This window comes from Poeciliopsis prolifica, unplaced genomic scaffold (assembly GCF_027474105.1).
Source record: "Poeciliopsis prolifica strain line A6 unplaced genomic scaffold, Auburn_PproV2 SCAFFOLD209, whole genome shotgun sequence".
NCBI classification, from domain to species: Eukaryota; Metazoa; Chordata; class Actinopteri; order Cyprinodontiformes; family Poeciliidae; genus Poeciliopsis; species Poeciliopsis prolifica.
Window position 1 is genome coordinate 90350 of NW_026562584.1, and position 15401 is coordinate 105750.

General features: G+C 51.3%; 1 protein-coding gene and 1 pseudogene across 1 annotated transcript; both read left to right on the forward strand.

Moving 5' to 3' along the window:
• The first annotated feature begins 69 nt into the window (after positions 1-69).
• LOC129356926 (UPF0415 protein C7orf25 homolog) lies at positions 70-3843 on the forward strand (annotated as a pseudogene).
• A 228-nt stretch (positions 3844-4071) lies between these two features.
• Positions 4072-15334, forward strand: LOC129356924 (tumor susceptibility gene 101 protein-like). Its single transcript, XM_055026468.1, has 7 exons — positions 4072-4185; positions 4262-4354; positions 14068-14131; positions 14209-14375; positions 14447-14554; positions 14853-15001; positions 15235-15334. The coding sequence occupies exons 1-6, from the start codon at positions 4141-4143 to the stop codon at positions 14997-14999; spliced, it is 624 nt and encodes a 207-aa protein (XP_054882443.1). The 5' UTR covers positions 4072-4140; the 3' UTR covers positions 15000-15001; positions 15235-15334.
• The last annotated feature ends 67 nt before the right edge of the window (positions 15335-15401 follow it).

The following is a 15401-nucleotide window of genomic DNA, read 5'->3' on the forward strand; positions in this document are numbered from 1 at the left end:
GAACCGGAAGCTGCATTTACCGCCACCAACCACACTGCTTCCTCGTTTCCGGTCTTTGCTTTTATTTTGAAAATCCTACCGGCAGTGACGCAGTGTTTCCTGCCAGCTGAGCCGAGCAGCCATTAACAGCGTCTGGCACGGCGGTTCGGAAGGAGCTTCGGCTGTAAACGACGAGCCAGAACCGGAACCGGCAGCGAACTTCCAGTCCAGAACCGGGTGAGTCTCCCAGCGTTACCGGGTCAGATCCCGGACAGAACCGGTCAAGTTCAGCTTGTGGGTTTTCAGGGGGTTCTGTTCATATCTGGGTCGGTTCTACAAGGAGACGGGTTCTGATCTGTTGGGTTTGGTCTCCAGCTCGTTCAGACCGGATCCGGATCCGAATCATTCACGTTCAGTTCAGATTCGGCTCTGAGAACCGGGCCAGGCTCCTTTTGCCTGAATCGCTGCGGCTTGACGTTCTGGAGGTCCAGATCGATTTGGTTCTGGTGTCGCTGCTGATAACACGGCAGAGGTTCTGGCCGGCCCGTTTACAGTGTTACCATGGTGACTAGAACAGGTGTTGGTACAGGTGTTGCATCAAAATCTGTGACCAATAAGGTGATTAAATGTTGTTATAAATCCACTCGGATGGAGGCGAAGAGGCAGAAAAATAGTTTCTCTGTGACGTGATGTACAGTGACGTCACGGATTATCATGGCATCAACAGGAGTTTGGGCAGTTTGGCCATCAGGGGTTAAATATGGTGTTCAGTGTGATGTGGCTGTTCTGAACAGCCACATCACACTGAACATTAGAAATGATGGTAAAAACGACCAGAGCACTTGGAGTCATTTCCCATCTTTAACAATTTATTAAATGGCCGTAGTTGGTTTATACATTTTATTGTTTATGCATCCAGTGCAAAACAGCTTACAGTCAAATACAAATTTCTCCAGTAATAAAGGAGCCATGAGATTTACAATCCCACCTCATTTCACTACCTTCCATCTTTAATGGATTCTAGTTTAAAAACTGCAACAACTGGACTCTTCAAAAACCTGGACTGGACTCTTTAAACCTGGACTGGGACTTTAAACCTGGACTGGACTCTTCAAACCTGGACTGGGACTCTTCAAACCTGGACTGGACTCTTCAAACCTGGACTGGACTCTTCAAACCTGGACTGGACTCTTCAAACCTGGACTGGACTCTTCTGCTCTAATAACACAATATTTAGATCCATGTTTGGGTTTTATGAAACTTCACTCAAGTTTATACTATTCACACTTGTTCCATGCACAAATTCAAAACCACTTTATTAATCTCAATGGGAAATTAAATGTTGGTATAACTAATTATTCTTCAGTTATTGTAGATGGTGATGGCTGTGGAAGGAAAAACCTTCTGCAGTGGGCTGTGAAGTAAAGTTTCACAAATCAGAAAAAAGTTTCATAAATCCCAAACATGGATCTAAATATTCTGCTATTAGAGTAGAAGAGTCCAGTCCAGGTTTGAAGAGTCCAGTCCAGGTTTTAAAGAGTCCAGTTGTTGCAGTTTTTAAACTAGAATCCATTAAAGATGGAAGGTAGAGAAAAATGAGGTGGAATCGCCCTTTAGCCATTTCCCGAATCGGGACCAACTTCAGCTTCAGTTGTCCTAGAAGACACGTGGTCCACACTGATGACTGGTTCTGGACCGGTACCTGCCCAGCCTGGCCTCTGTCAGGCTGCAGGTATCTCTCCACCATCAGCCTGTGAGTGGATGAATGAGTGAATAACTGTAGAAGCTTTGTGTTTCTTTGGACTAGATAAGCAGCTATATGAAGCCATTTATCATAATGTGGTTGTGAGCGGTCCGGTACCTAGAGGCTCTGTGGATCAGTACCACCCTCATGATGTTTCCGGTAGCAGGTTCCCACCCAAATATTTTCTCTAGTTCTACTTCCAGAACCCATGGTTCTGGAAACCCTGTCCGAACTCAGAAGGTTTTGTCTTATTTCTGATTATTATGATTTCATATAATAAACTTTACCAGGAAATAAGTTCTGGTTCTGACCAGGAAGGTCTAACAGAACATTTCTAGAGAAGTGAAGGGACCTGATAAGAACAGGTGATAAAACTGTTGGTCAACCAGCTCCAGGTCAGCTGTGAACAGATAAACATCTGTCATCATGTCCGTGGTCCAGTTGCTGGTCTCTTGAGTTGATCCAACGTCTGGTTCTGTCTCCAGGTGTGATGCAGCAGACATGTCCCTTCAGGCCACGCTGCGGGACCGGATCAGCTCGGCCCAGGCTGCTGCAGCGGGCGGAGCATCTCTGTCCAGGGGTTGAAGGTCACCAGAAGTTGTGCGGCAAGCTGCGGGCCGAGCGCGCTTCCTGCGACGGGTTGAAGCCGGAGAGCTGCAGGTGAAGGAGTCTCACCTGCACAGCACCAACCTCACCCACCTTACCGCCATCGTGGACTCGGCGCAGGACTTGGAGGATGTTGTGGCATTGTTGCACGTCTTCAGCTACCGGGACGCCGCCGGCCGCCGGCGCACACTTGTGGTGGACGTGGTGGCCGACGCGGGACTCACCTGGGTGAAGGCGGTGGGCCGCAAGGCAGAGGCGCTGCACAACATCTGGCAGGGGCGGGGCCAGTACGGAGACAAGAGCGTGGTACGGCAGGCGGAGGACTTCCTGTTGGCCAGCCGCCAGCTGCCCGTCAACTACCGCCACCCCCACGTCGTCTTCGCCTTCTACAACGGCGTGTCCAGCCCCATGGCCGACCGGCTGCGGCACCCCGTGGCGGTGAGGGGCGACATTGTGGCGGTGAGGGTGGAGGATGAGCAGGAGAAGGATGAGGAAGAAGTGGAGGAAGAGAGAGGCCGACCCAGATGACCCAGAGGGAGCTGGCGTCTGGTCTGACCCAGGTGCAGCGTGGCACGGTGCTGGCTCGCCTGGCATTTCCACTGCCGCCGCCGCCAGAGGAGTGTGGGCGGGTCAACCTGGACATCACCACGCTCATCGCCTACGTGTCGGCGCTCAGCCACGGTCGCTGCCACTTCAGCTTCCGGGAGCCGGTCCTGACGGAGCAGGCTGCCCAGGAGCGCCGGTGGCCGGTTCTGCCCAGCCTTGACGCCTTCATGGCAGGCAAGGAGCTGTTCGTCTGCCGCGCCGCCGTGACCGACTTTCGCGCCATCCTGGACACGCTGGGCGGGCCGGGCGAGAAGGAGCGCGCTCAGACGCTCCTGGCACGCCTGCACCTGGTGGACGACCAGCCGTCGGAGCGCAGCCGCCGCCTCACGCCCAGTGCCAAGGTCAACCGCCGCTCGCTTGCCATCTTCGGAACCGGAGATTTCCTGAGAGCTGTCACCATGACAGCCAACAGCCGCTTCGTCAGGGCGGCCGCCAATCAGGGCGTCCGCTACAGCGTGTTCATCCACCAACCCAGAGCGCTGACTGAAGGCAAGGAGTGGAGGGCCACGCCCATCTGAGGAAGCCACGCCCACCTTCTCTGAGGCTGATGGGGATTGTAGTTTCTAAACTGTGTGGAATGTGATTGGTCAGCTGAGATCTGGATGTTTCTGTTCAAATTAGATCAATAAATAACGTCACAGGAAGTCATCTGGAATCAGTCCTTTCAGAATGAAAGTCCTTATTAGCGTTATGATTTGGAGTGAAAAAGGGTTCTGGTTCTGGTTGTTTTCATCCTCACGTACCAGGCGTTTGTCTCATGTAATGTCTGGGGTTGCTGGGGAACCACCTTCAGGTCTCTTCATAGAGCGAAGTGCAAGTCCCACCTGCTGTTGCTCACCATCATGACCTGTGGGTCATTCATGATAAATATGAATAAACTTGATAAAATGCTACGCAGCAACAGGACAGTTTGCTTGACTCAGGTGTTTTCTTCTTGGGACTGATGTACAGCTTTCAATAAAAGTTTCAATCATTATTTTTAATGATTGAAACTTTTAACTGCTTAGGGTTATATTATGTTCAGATCTCGCGCCCTGACCAAGATGGCGCTGATCAGCAGCCTTGAGGTAACTTCCGGCTTCTTAAAGGCTCTGGTTTGTGTGGCGGTGTTGAAGCGGAAGTGACGTTCCCAGTTTGGCCGCTGTTAGCTTGTTGGGATGTGGTTCTGAATGTAAAATGGTTCTGGGCTCGGTTCTGCTTTAAACATGCCTCTGGTTTCACAGGAAGCGGAGCAACAGACTCTGACGGAGGTGAGAAACTTCATTGAACAAACCGAACCGGGTCCAAGTTCAGGCTCGTTGCTAACAGAACCTCCTCCTCGGCCAGTGTCGGTACCGGTACCCCACAGAGACTCTGAAGGACCTGCGGTTTGTCCGGGCTCGGTTCCGAGACCTGCGGCTGTTTGTGGACTTTTACTGTGAGTAAATAAACTAAAGTTAATTCAGTTTAATGGGGGCAGCAATCAATCAGCGTACAGCAGGGGGCGCAGGAGAGCAGACTCGCTGCGCTTAATTCACGAGCTTTCAGACAAGATCCGAGACTCTAAACCGTTTCTGTCCGGTTCCGGATCAGAACCTCAGTACCCGTAGAGGGGCTGAAGGATGAAGGAAACCGGAAATCGGGTCCGGTGCGGATCTAGAGGTTCTTGACCCTGTTGGGCCAGACCTTCCTGTGAATGAGACCAGATTGTCTCTCCTGAAACTTCAAACCAAACGAGGTTCGGAGCGGTTCTGGACAGGACTGGCTGGAGCCCAGACCAGAACCTGTTACACTCAGAGCTCCAGATTAAGGTGATGGTGCAGAGGAACCCAATCAGGATGTGATTACTTTCAGGGAGGATTTTCCAGGGACCAGGAACCACAGACCAGGGACTAGAGACTAGAGACCAGGGACCAGGAACCACAGACCAGGGACTAGAGACCAGTGTTATGTTTGGTAGGTAGGACGAGGTAGAATCTCAGTAGACAAATAACTCTTAACAGCTTTTATTCACAACTTGCTCAGCAGTACAATAACATAAGCTTTTCCGCCATCTTAGCTCTTCTTCTACCCTTTTTATCTCTCTGCTCTCAATCCTATTCTGGAACGCCACCTAGTGGTAGACACAACATTCCCCCCTTACTTGAAAAGATTGCATGTACCCATTTAACATATGACTGAACATCAACTTCATTTAACAGTTTGTACAACACAAAGATAACCTTAGTTGCAATCAAAGTAGGTGGTCAATTAAGTACACAAAACCAAACAAATATATTCAGCAACCCTGTACTTTTAAACTCTAAAACTTGAAGTTACTATGGAAACAGAATTACCAAATGTAACTATTGTACAATTAAAATTCAGGCATTGTAGCCAGTTTGTTTGTAATGAAAATTAGTTCACCTGAACCCTAAACATGTAACACAAGCATTTATGTATTACATATTAATATTTTCTTTTAACCTGGTTGAAAGTCCTTGAACCACAGATCAAGCAGCAGTTCTGGCCCTTTTATTTCGAACCACAGGGTCATGCTTTTCTGGTTTTATCGTTTTACATGGAATACCTGCAGAGTAATGTAAAAGTCTGGCAGCATTCCACCTTTTATTGTCACTGAGTACATAAGTACTTCCTCCAATCTGCTTTTCAACAGACAGCGGTGGAGTAAATCTTGATGAGCCTTTACGAACACGGTCAGGTCTTTTCACCCTCACCAAGTCTCCTGGTTTGAATGTTGGTGTCTTTGCTCCACGGCGTTGTCAGTATACTGTTTAGACTTCTCTTGTTTCTGTTTAACTGTTTCTTGGACTGTAGTGCATTTTCTGCTTTTCTCTGGATTTGGAAAGATGTTCACTTTTGTTTTCATCTCTGTTGTGCAGTAGTTCTGATGGAGATACTCCAGTTGTGATATGTGGTGTTGCTCTGTAGTTTTGTAGGAAATCAGTCACTGTAGTTTTCCAGTCTTTCTGCATGTGTTCAGCAGTTAGGATTGTCTCCTTAAGAACTCTATTCCATCTTTCGATAGCACTACTCTGTGGATGGTACACACTTGTACGCAGATGAGATATCCCCTTTCTCTGAGAAACTCGCAAAAGAGGTGGAAAGAAACTGCGGCCCATTATCAGTGACTATGTAGTCAGGGTTCCCCTCTCTGCTGAAAATAGAGCGCATAAATGTAACAACATCAGCAGTTACAGAGTGAGAAAACGCCACCTCTGGCCATTTGCTGTAATAGTCCACTAATGTTATAGCGAACCTACATGAAGAAGCAGCAGTTTCAAAGGGACCCACAACGTCCAGAGCCACTTTCTCCCATGGCCTGTTCGGCAGTGCAATGGGTTGGAGAGGAGCAGGAGCAGTTTGAGCAGATTTGTCATTCATTTGGCAGGTAGTACATGAAGAAATAACAGACTGAACCATTTTGTCCATCTGAGGCCACCAGTAAAGATCACGTAGTCTCTGTTTTGTGTGAACAACATCTTGATGTTTATGTGCCAGATGAATGACAGTAGCACGTAAGCAACAGGAACATGGATCAATGTTCCCCTCTCATCAGATCCTGAGATGCAGAAAGTTCATTCCTGATGTGGAAGTATGGCATTAAGACCGGGTCCACAGTCTTCTTGCACTTTGGCCAGCCCTTCTCTATCTGTCCACGAGGAGTGTGAGTTCATGGCACTGAGAGGAAGCAGAAATAACTCATCAACAGACAGAGCTGACACAATGGATGCAACCATGTCAGGTTCATCTACAGGAGTAGAGTCCATAGGGAGTGGCAACCGTGACAAACAGTCTGCAGCCTGGTTTTGTGATCCAGGCCTGTATTCAAATCATAGGTGAAGCACAGTAAACGTGCAGACCAGCGTGCAACTCTCATTCCAGACGCCCAATGCCTTTGGTAGCGAGTAGTGTTGTCAGTGCCTGATGATCAGTTCTTAGTGTGAAATGTCGGCCCCAAAGTAAGACCTCATTTTTCCACAGCCCACCCACAAGCAAGAGCCTCCTATTCCACTGTAGAGTACTTTCGTTCAGTAGGGCTCAGAGTTCGAGACGCAAATGCCACAGTGCGTTCAGTATTATCTGGGTGTATTTGGGTCAACACACCACCCAGTCCGTAGTCTGACGCGTCTGTGGTGACAATGGTTGGTAGAGATGGGTCAAAAAGAGCAAAGAACAGGACTGTTCAGTAAAAGCTCTTTTAGTTCCTTAAAGCTTTGATCAGCTCCTTCAGTCCATATGAAACCAGAGTCAACAGTTTCTCTCAGTACAGCCCGCATTGGTTCCACTACTGTGGCAAAATTGGGAAGGAATTACTGTGAATTACTGTACAGAAAATAAAGGAGCGCAGAGATGGTAGATCATGTGGTGGTGGGGCATCACGGACAGCTGCACTATGGTCCGGATCAGGAAGAATGCCGTCTTTGGAAATGATGTGGCCAAGAAATTTGAGGCTGGACTCTTTAAATGTGCATTTTTGCATGTTCAGTGTCAGACCTACATCTGTGAGACGCTGGAGCACAGCACGCAGGCATCTGTCATGTTCCTCTAGAGAAGATCCTGCAACAATTACATCATCCAAGTAATTCTGCACACCAGGTAGCCCTTTAAGCACAGTTTACATCATTTTTTGGAATGCAGAGGGAGCAGAGGCCAACCCGTAGGGAACACGGCAGTAGCGGAAAAGTCCTTTGTGTGTAATGAAAGCCGTGAGTAGAAGATGGTGGTATGCAGATGCCAGATCTATGGTAGAGAAAACATTGGCACCCCTGAGCTCACTTAATAGTTCATCCATGTGAGGCAAAGGGTGACTGTCAGCAACAATCGCTTTATTCGGTTTTCTTAAGTCAACACATAATCTTGGTCTGCCTCCTTTTCTTGTTGTAACCACAATAGGAGAAATCCAGGGAGAAGCATCAATGCGTTCGATAATGCCCTCCTTCAGAAGCAGATCCAGCTCCTCTGACACAGCTTCTCGTACTGCAAATGGAAGACGTCGGAGTTTTTGCTGAACTGGAACTGCATCCTCACGTACTTTAACTTTGTGCACAAACCCAGCAACGCAGCCAATAGAAGCAGAGTCTGTTTGTAACACAGGTGCGGCAGAAGAAACTTGTTCAGGAGGTGGAACATGGAATGAATTGTGGTTAATTGTCCATTTCAGTGCTTTTATTAGGTCCATTCCGAGTAATGCAGATCCTCCTTGAACCACATACAAAGAAGCAGGAGCAGTGTTGTTGTCAAGGGTAACTGTGGCTTCCAAACATCCTATTACAGGGATGTCCTCTTTCAAATAAGTGACTAATTTCACATGAGGTGCAGTTAGACGACTCTCAGGAAAATGTCTGTTGTACAGAGTCTCTGGTATGATAGAAACAGATGATCCTGTATCAATCAGTAATTCACAGTCAGTAGACTCCCCTGACATAGCTTTAATGTTCACTTTGCAAATCAATCTATCAGTAGTGTTAACTTCTTTTGAGGTCAACATGAGCACAGCCACTTCAGGCATTACTTCTCTAACTTGTTTAGCTGAGCGGCAAACTTTAGAAAAGTGTCCAGTTTTACCACAGCTGTTGCATTTTGCTGCGGCCGCAGGGCAGTCTCGTGCATTCGCCAGGTGATTTGTCGATCCACATCGATAACAGGCTCGCGCTGTCTGCTGTACTGTGCGCGTGTGGCTATTTTTAGAAACGGCTTGCCGGTTTCTAGTCTTCCGTTGAGTAGATCCGCGCTGGGTAACCATATGAACAGGAGTAGCTTCACTGAGGAGTTTGGATGCATGAAGAGCATGTTCCACTTGACACGCCAGTGTGACAGCGGTGTCCAACGTAAGCGAACATTCTAATAAAAGTCTGTTTCTCACCTCCGGTGAATAATCTTTCTCAATAAGCTGATCCCGTAGCATCTCATCCTCCATGGTTCCATAAGCACAGGTGATAGCCAACTCACGTAAAGCAGCCATGTACTGAGGCACAGTTTCATCCGCCATCTGCGTTCTCTGTCGGAATTGGTGTCTTGCCACAACAACGTTTACTTTTGGAGCAAACTGTAGTTCCAACGCCGTCATTGCCTCCTCATATGTATTGCCGACGTTAGGTAAGGTGTAAAATAAACGTTGTCCTTCGAAGCCAAGAGCATGAATTAGTAGAGCACGGCGTCTAGCATCAGACCAGGAATTTCCAGTAGCATGAATAGCCGTTAAGTAGTTCTCGAACATCTTCCGCCACGTAGAAAACGGAACCGTAGGTTCTCCACTGCAGGGCAGGAACGGTGCAGGCATGGGTAGAGACGTCATCGTCGCCAATTGTTATGTTTGGTAGGTAGGACGAGGTAGAATCTCAGTAGAGAAATAACTCTTAACAGCTTTTATTCACAACTTGCTCAGCAGTACAATAACATAAGCTTTTCCGCCATCTTAGCTCTTCTTCTACCCTTTTTATCTCTCTGCTCTCAATCCTATTCTGGAACGCCACCTAGTGGTAGACACAATAACCAGGAACCACAGACCAGGGACTAGGGACCAGGAACCACAAACCAGGGACTAGAGACCAGGAACCAGGGACCAGGAACCACAGACCAGGGACTAGAGACCAGGAACCACAGACCAGAGACCAGGAACCACAGACCAGGGACCAGGAACCACAGACCAGGGACTAGGGACCAGGAACCACAGACCAGGGACTAGAGACCAGGAACCACAGACCAGGAACCACAGACCAGGAACCAAAGACCAGGGACTAGAGACCAGGAACCAGAGACCAGGAACCACAGACCAGGGACTAGAGACCAGGAACCAGAGACCAGGAACCACAGACCAGGGACTAGAGACCAGGAACCACAGACCAGAGACCAGGAACCACAGACCAGAGACCAGGAACCACAGACCAGGACTAGGGACCAGGAACCACAGAACAGGGACTAGAGACCAGGAACCACAGACCAGAGACCAGGAACCACAGACCAGGGACCAGGAACCACAGACCAGGGACTAGGGACCAGGAACCACAGACCAGGGACTAGAGACCAGGAACCACAGACCAGAGACCAGGAACCACAGACCAGGAACCAAAGACCAGGGACTAGAGACCAGGAACCACAGACCAGGGACTAGAGACCAGGAACCACAGACCAGAGACCAGGAACCAGAGACCAGGAACCACAGACCAGGGACTAGAGACCAGGAACCACAGACCAGAGACCAGGAACCACAGACCAGGGACCAGGAACCAGAGACTAGGGACTAGAGACCAGGAACCACAAACCAGGGACCAGAGACTAGGAACCACAGACCAGAGACAAGAGACCAGAAACCACAGACCAGGGACCAGAGACTAGGGACCAGAGACCAGGGACTAGAGACCAGGAACCACAAACCAGGGACCAGAGACTAGGAACCACAGACCAGGGACCAGAAACTAGGGACCAGAAACCAGGGACTAGAGACCAGGAACCAGAGACCCGTGACTAGAGACAGGAACCAGAGACCAGGGACTAGAGACCAGGAACCAGAGAACAGGAACCAGAGACTAGGAACCACAGACCAGAGACCAGGGACTAGAGACCAGAGACCAGGGACCGAAAACCAGAGACCAGAGACGAGGAACCAGAGACTAGGGACCACAGACCAGGGACTAGAGACCAGGAACCAGAGACCAGGAACCACAGACCAGGGACTAGAGACCAGGAACCACAGACCAGGGACTAGAGACCAGGAACCAGAGACCAGGGACTAGAGACCAGGGACCAGAGACCAGGAACCAGAGACCAGGGACCGGAGACTAGGAACCACAGACCAGAGACCAGGGACTAGAGACCAGGGACCAGGGACTAGAGACCAGGAACCACAGACCAGGGACCAGAGACTAGGAACCACGGACCAGAGACCAGGGACTAGAGACCAGGGACCACAGACCAGGGACTAGAGACTAGGAACCAGAGACCAGGAACTAGAGACCAGGAACTAGAGACCAGGGACTAGAGACCAGGGACCAGGGACTAGAGACCAGGGACTATAGACCAGGAACCACAGACCAGGGACTAGAGACCAGGGACCAGAGACCAGGGACTAGAGACCAGGGACCAGAGACCAGGGACTAGAGACCAGGGACTAGAGACTAGGAACCAGAGACCAGGGACTAGAGACCAGGAACCAGAGACCAGGAACCACAGACCAGGGACTAGAGACCAGGAACCAGAGACCAGGGACTAGAGACCAGGGACCAGAGACCAGGGACTAGAGACCAGGGACCGGAGACTAGGAACCACAGACCAGAGACCAGGGACTAGAGACCAGGGACTAGAGACCAGGAACCAGAGACCAGGGACTAGAGACCAGGAACCAGAGACCAGGAACCACAGACCAGGGACTAGAGACCAGGAACCAGAGACCAGGGACTAGAGACCAGAGACCAGGGACTAGAGACCAGGAACCAGAGACCAGGGACTAGAGACCAGGAACCACAGACCAGGGACCAGAGACCAGGAACCACAGACCAGGGACCAGAGACTAGGAACCACGGACCAGAGACCAGGGACTAGAGACCCGGGACCAGAGACCAGGGACCAGAGACCAGGGACCAGAGACCAGAAACTAGAGACCAGGGACTAGAGACCAGAGACCAGGGACCAGAGACCAGGGACTAGAGACCAGGAACCAGAGACCAGGGACTAGAGACCAGGAACCACAGACCAGGGACCAGAGACTAGGAACCACGGACCAGATACTAGGAACCACGGACAAGAGACCAGGGACTAGAGACCCGGGACCAGAGACCAGGGACTAGAGACTAGGAACCAGAGACCAGGAACTAGAGACCAGGGACTAGAGACCAGGAACCAGAGACCAGGGACTAGAGACCAGGAACCACAGACCAGGGACTAGAGACCAGGGACCAGAGACCAGGGACCAGAGACCAGAGACCAGGGACCAGAGACCAGGGACCAGAGACCAGGGACCAGAGACTAGGAACCACAGACCAGAGACCAGGGACCAGAGACCAGAGACCAGGGACCAGAGACCAGGGACTAGAGACCAGGGACCAGAGACCAGGGACTAGAGACTAGGAACCACAGACCAGAGACCAGGGACTAGAGACCAGGGACTAGAGACCAGGGACCAGAGACCAGGGACTAGAGACCAGGAACCAGAGACCAGGGACTAGAGACCAGGAACCACAGACCAGGGACCAGAGACTAGGAACCACGAACCAGAGACCAGGGACCAGAGACTAGGAACCACGGACCAGAGACCAGGGACTAGAGACCAGGGACTAGAGACCAGGAACCACAGACCAGGGACTAGAGACCAGGGACCAGAGACCAGGGACCAGAGACCAGAGACCAGGGACCAGAGACCAGGGACTAGAGACCCGGGACCAGAGACCAGGGACTAGAGACTAGGAACCAGAGACCAGGAACTAGAGACCAGGGACTAGAGACCAGGAACCAGAGACCAGGGACTAGAGACCAGGAACCACAGACCAGGGACTAGAGACCAGGGACCAGAGACCAGGGACCAGAGACCAGAGACCAGGGACCAGAGACCAGAGACCAGGGACCAGAGACCAGGGACCAGAGACTAGGAACCACAGACCAGAGACCAGGGACCAGAGACCAGAGACCAGGGACCAGAGACCAGGGACTAGAGACCAGGGACCAGAGACCAGGGACTAGAGACTAGGAACCACAGACCAGAGACCAGGGACTAGAGACCAGGGACTAGAGACCAGGGACCAGAGACCAGGGACTAGAGACCAGGAACCAGAGACCAGGGACTAGAGACCAGGAACCACAGACCAGGGACCAGAGACTAGGAACCACGGACCAGAGACCAGGGACCAGATACTAGGAACCACGGACAAGAGACCAGGGACTAGAGACCCGGGACCAGAGACCAGGGACCAGAGACCAGAGACCAGGGACCAGAGACCAGGGACCAGAGACCAGGGACCAGAGACTAGGAACCACAGACCAGAGACCAGGGACTAGAGACCAGGGACCAGAGACCAGAGACCAGGGACCAGAGACCAGAGACCAGAGACCAGGGACTAGAGACCAGGGACTAGAGACCAGGAACCACAGACCAGGGACTAGAGACTAGGAACCAGAGACCAGGAACTAGAGACCAGGGACTAGAGACCAGGAACCACAGACCAGGGACTAGAGACCAGGGACCAGAGACCAGGGACCAGAGACCAGAGACCAGGGACCAGAGACCAGAGACCAGGGACCAGAGACCAGGGACCAGAGACCAGGGACCAGAGACTAGGAACCACAGACCAGAGACCAGGGACTAGAGACCAGGGACCAGAGACCAGAGACCAGGGACCAGAGACCAGAGACCAGAGACCAGGGACTAGAGACCAGGGACTAGAGACCAGAGACCAGAGACCAGGGACCAGAGACCAGGGACTAGAGACTAGGAACCACAGACCAGAGACCAGGGACTAGAGACCAGGGACCAGAGACCAGGGACTAGAGACTAGGAACCACAGACCAGAGACCAGGGACCAGAGACCAGAGACCAGGGACCAGAGACCAGGAACCAGAGACCAGGGACTAGAGACCAGGAACCACGGACCAGGGACCAGAGACTAGGAACCACGGACCAGAGACCAGGGACCAGAGACGTACACTTCCTTTCATCCATCCTCAGCTCATCTCAATTGGCCACATTGTCTGTTAAATTATGTAACGTTCTGCAGTTTGTAGGACTGAGCTGCCCTTTATGTTTCATTAGTTTTTTTTTTTTTTCTTAGTTATGGAGTTTAGTTTTTCTCATTTGGTTTCTTTACTTTCTATTAGGTAAGTTGGTTAATCTTCAGATACTTTCCTTTTGTTTGTTGTTTTCGGTATTAACTCACTCTGAAGCCATATGCTCCACTTGCTGTAGCATCTCAATCCAAAAATACATCTTTTTAAAATAAATAACATTATGAAATGTACAACTTCGTGTGTTGCCTGCTGGAGATTTAAAGAGGATGGATCCTTCGTGTTCTGAACCGACACGAACAGAACTGCTGTTCTCTGGTTCTGTGATTCTGACCAGGAACCACAGACCAGAGACCAGTTGTGGTCCTCTGGGTGGATCAGCTCGATGCGGCCCGGTTCCGACGGTTCGGATCAGAACCAATGTTCTTGTGTTCTGCAGGTTTCCAAACAAGGAGACGAGGAAGCTGCTGCACCTGTCAGGAACGCTCCCTGTCTTCTACCAAGGTCAGGCTGTCGGACATCTTGGCTCTGCGGCTTCCGGTCCAGACCTGTTGCTCAGCCCGGTTCTGGTGTCTCCACAGGAAGTGTCTACAACATCCCAGTGTGCATCTGGCTGCACGAGACCCACCCGCTGTCACGCCCGCGCTGTGTCGTCTGCCCCTCCGTCGCAATGGTGATCAACCCGTCCTGTCCTCACGTAGATTCCTTCGGGACCGTCAGTGTGGATGGACTGCGGAATTGGACTCCTGTAAGCCCACAGTCTGACCCCTGACCCCTGACCCGTGAGGCTAAGGGCTCAGCGATGTCACTTCCTCCCAGGGTGTGTCCAATCTGACGCTGCTGCTGTCAGAGATGAGGCTGGCCTTCCAGAAGGACACGCCTCTTTACGCCAGGACTGGATCAAGCTCCGCCCCCTGCAGGAGTCAGGTGAGTACCTTACAGGCCAGGGTGCAGGTAGAACCTAGCCGGTTTTGATCGGGTTTTATCAAGTGGTGTAAGGGTATCGTTACCAGGTCCAGGTTCTGATAGTGGTTCTTACCAGCCTGTTCCCTTTAGATGTGGTTCTTGAGGTTCTGGTGGAAGTTCTGGTGGTTCTTGTCATCTTAATGTTCTTATTCAGGATTCTGAGTCTGAGGTCAGAGGTCTTGGTTGGGGACAGTCCTGGTGATGCATCCCCATGGTGACGGCACAGGTTCTGATCTGGGTTTGTCTCCTCTTGCTGTAGCTCCTCCTCTTCCTCCGAGAGCCCCGCCCAGAGCCTCGCTCAGGGCCCCGCCCAGAGCCCCGCTCAGGGCCCCGCCCAGGGCCCCGCCCAGAGCCCCGCCCAGAGCCCCGCCCAGAGCCCCGCTCAGGGCCCCGCCCACCTGTCTGAAGGTAAGCCACTCCATCTTGGGACGGTGTTGCCCACCCTAGCCCTAACCCAGCAGGAGGTCTACCCCATAGGGGCGCCACCTGCAGTGTGCAAACATAGAATGGGTGTGATTGCTTTCAGAGGTCTTTCGAGTTACCATGGTGACGTAATTGGCCAATAGCGGTTTGTCATGTGACAGAAACTGGTATTTCTCTCACATGAGCGCTGCAACAGAAGCCCCTCCCTTCTGTTGCAGCCAGCCAATGGGAGCAGGACAGCGTCAGGACATCTTACACTGAGGAGCTGAAAGGGATCGACTTCGGGGCTCCGCCCTCCTCTGGCGGCGCCAACACCCTCCTGAGCCCCTCCAGGTGAGATGGGAGTTATAAACCCCACCCCTTAAAGAAACGGCGTCCCTTTTAA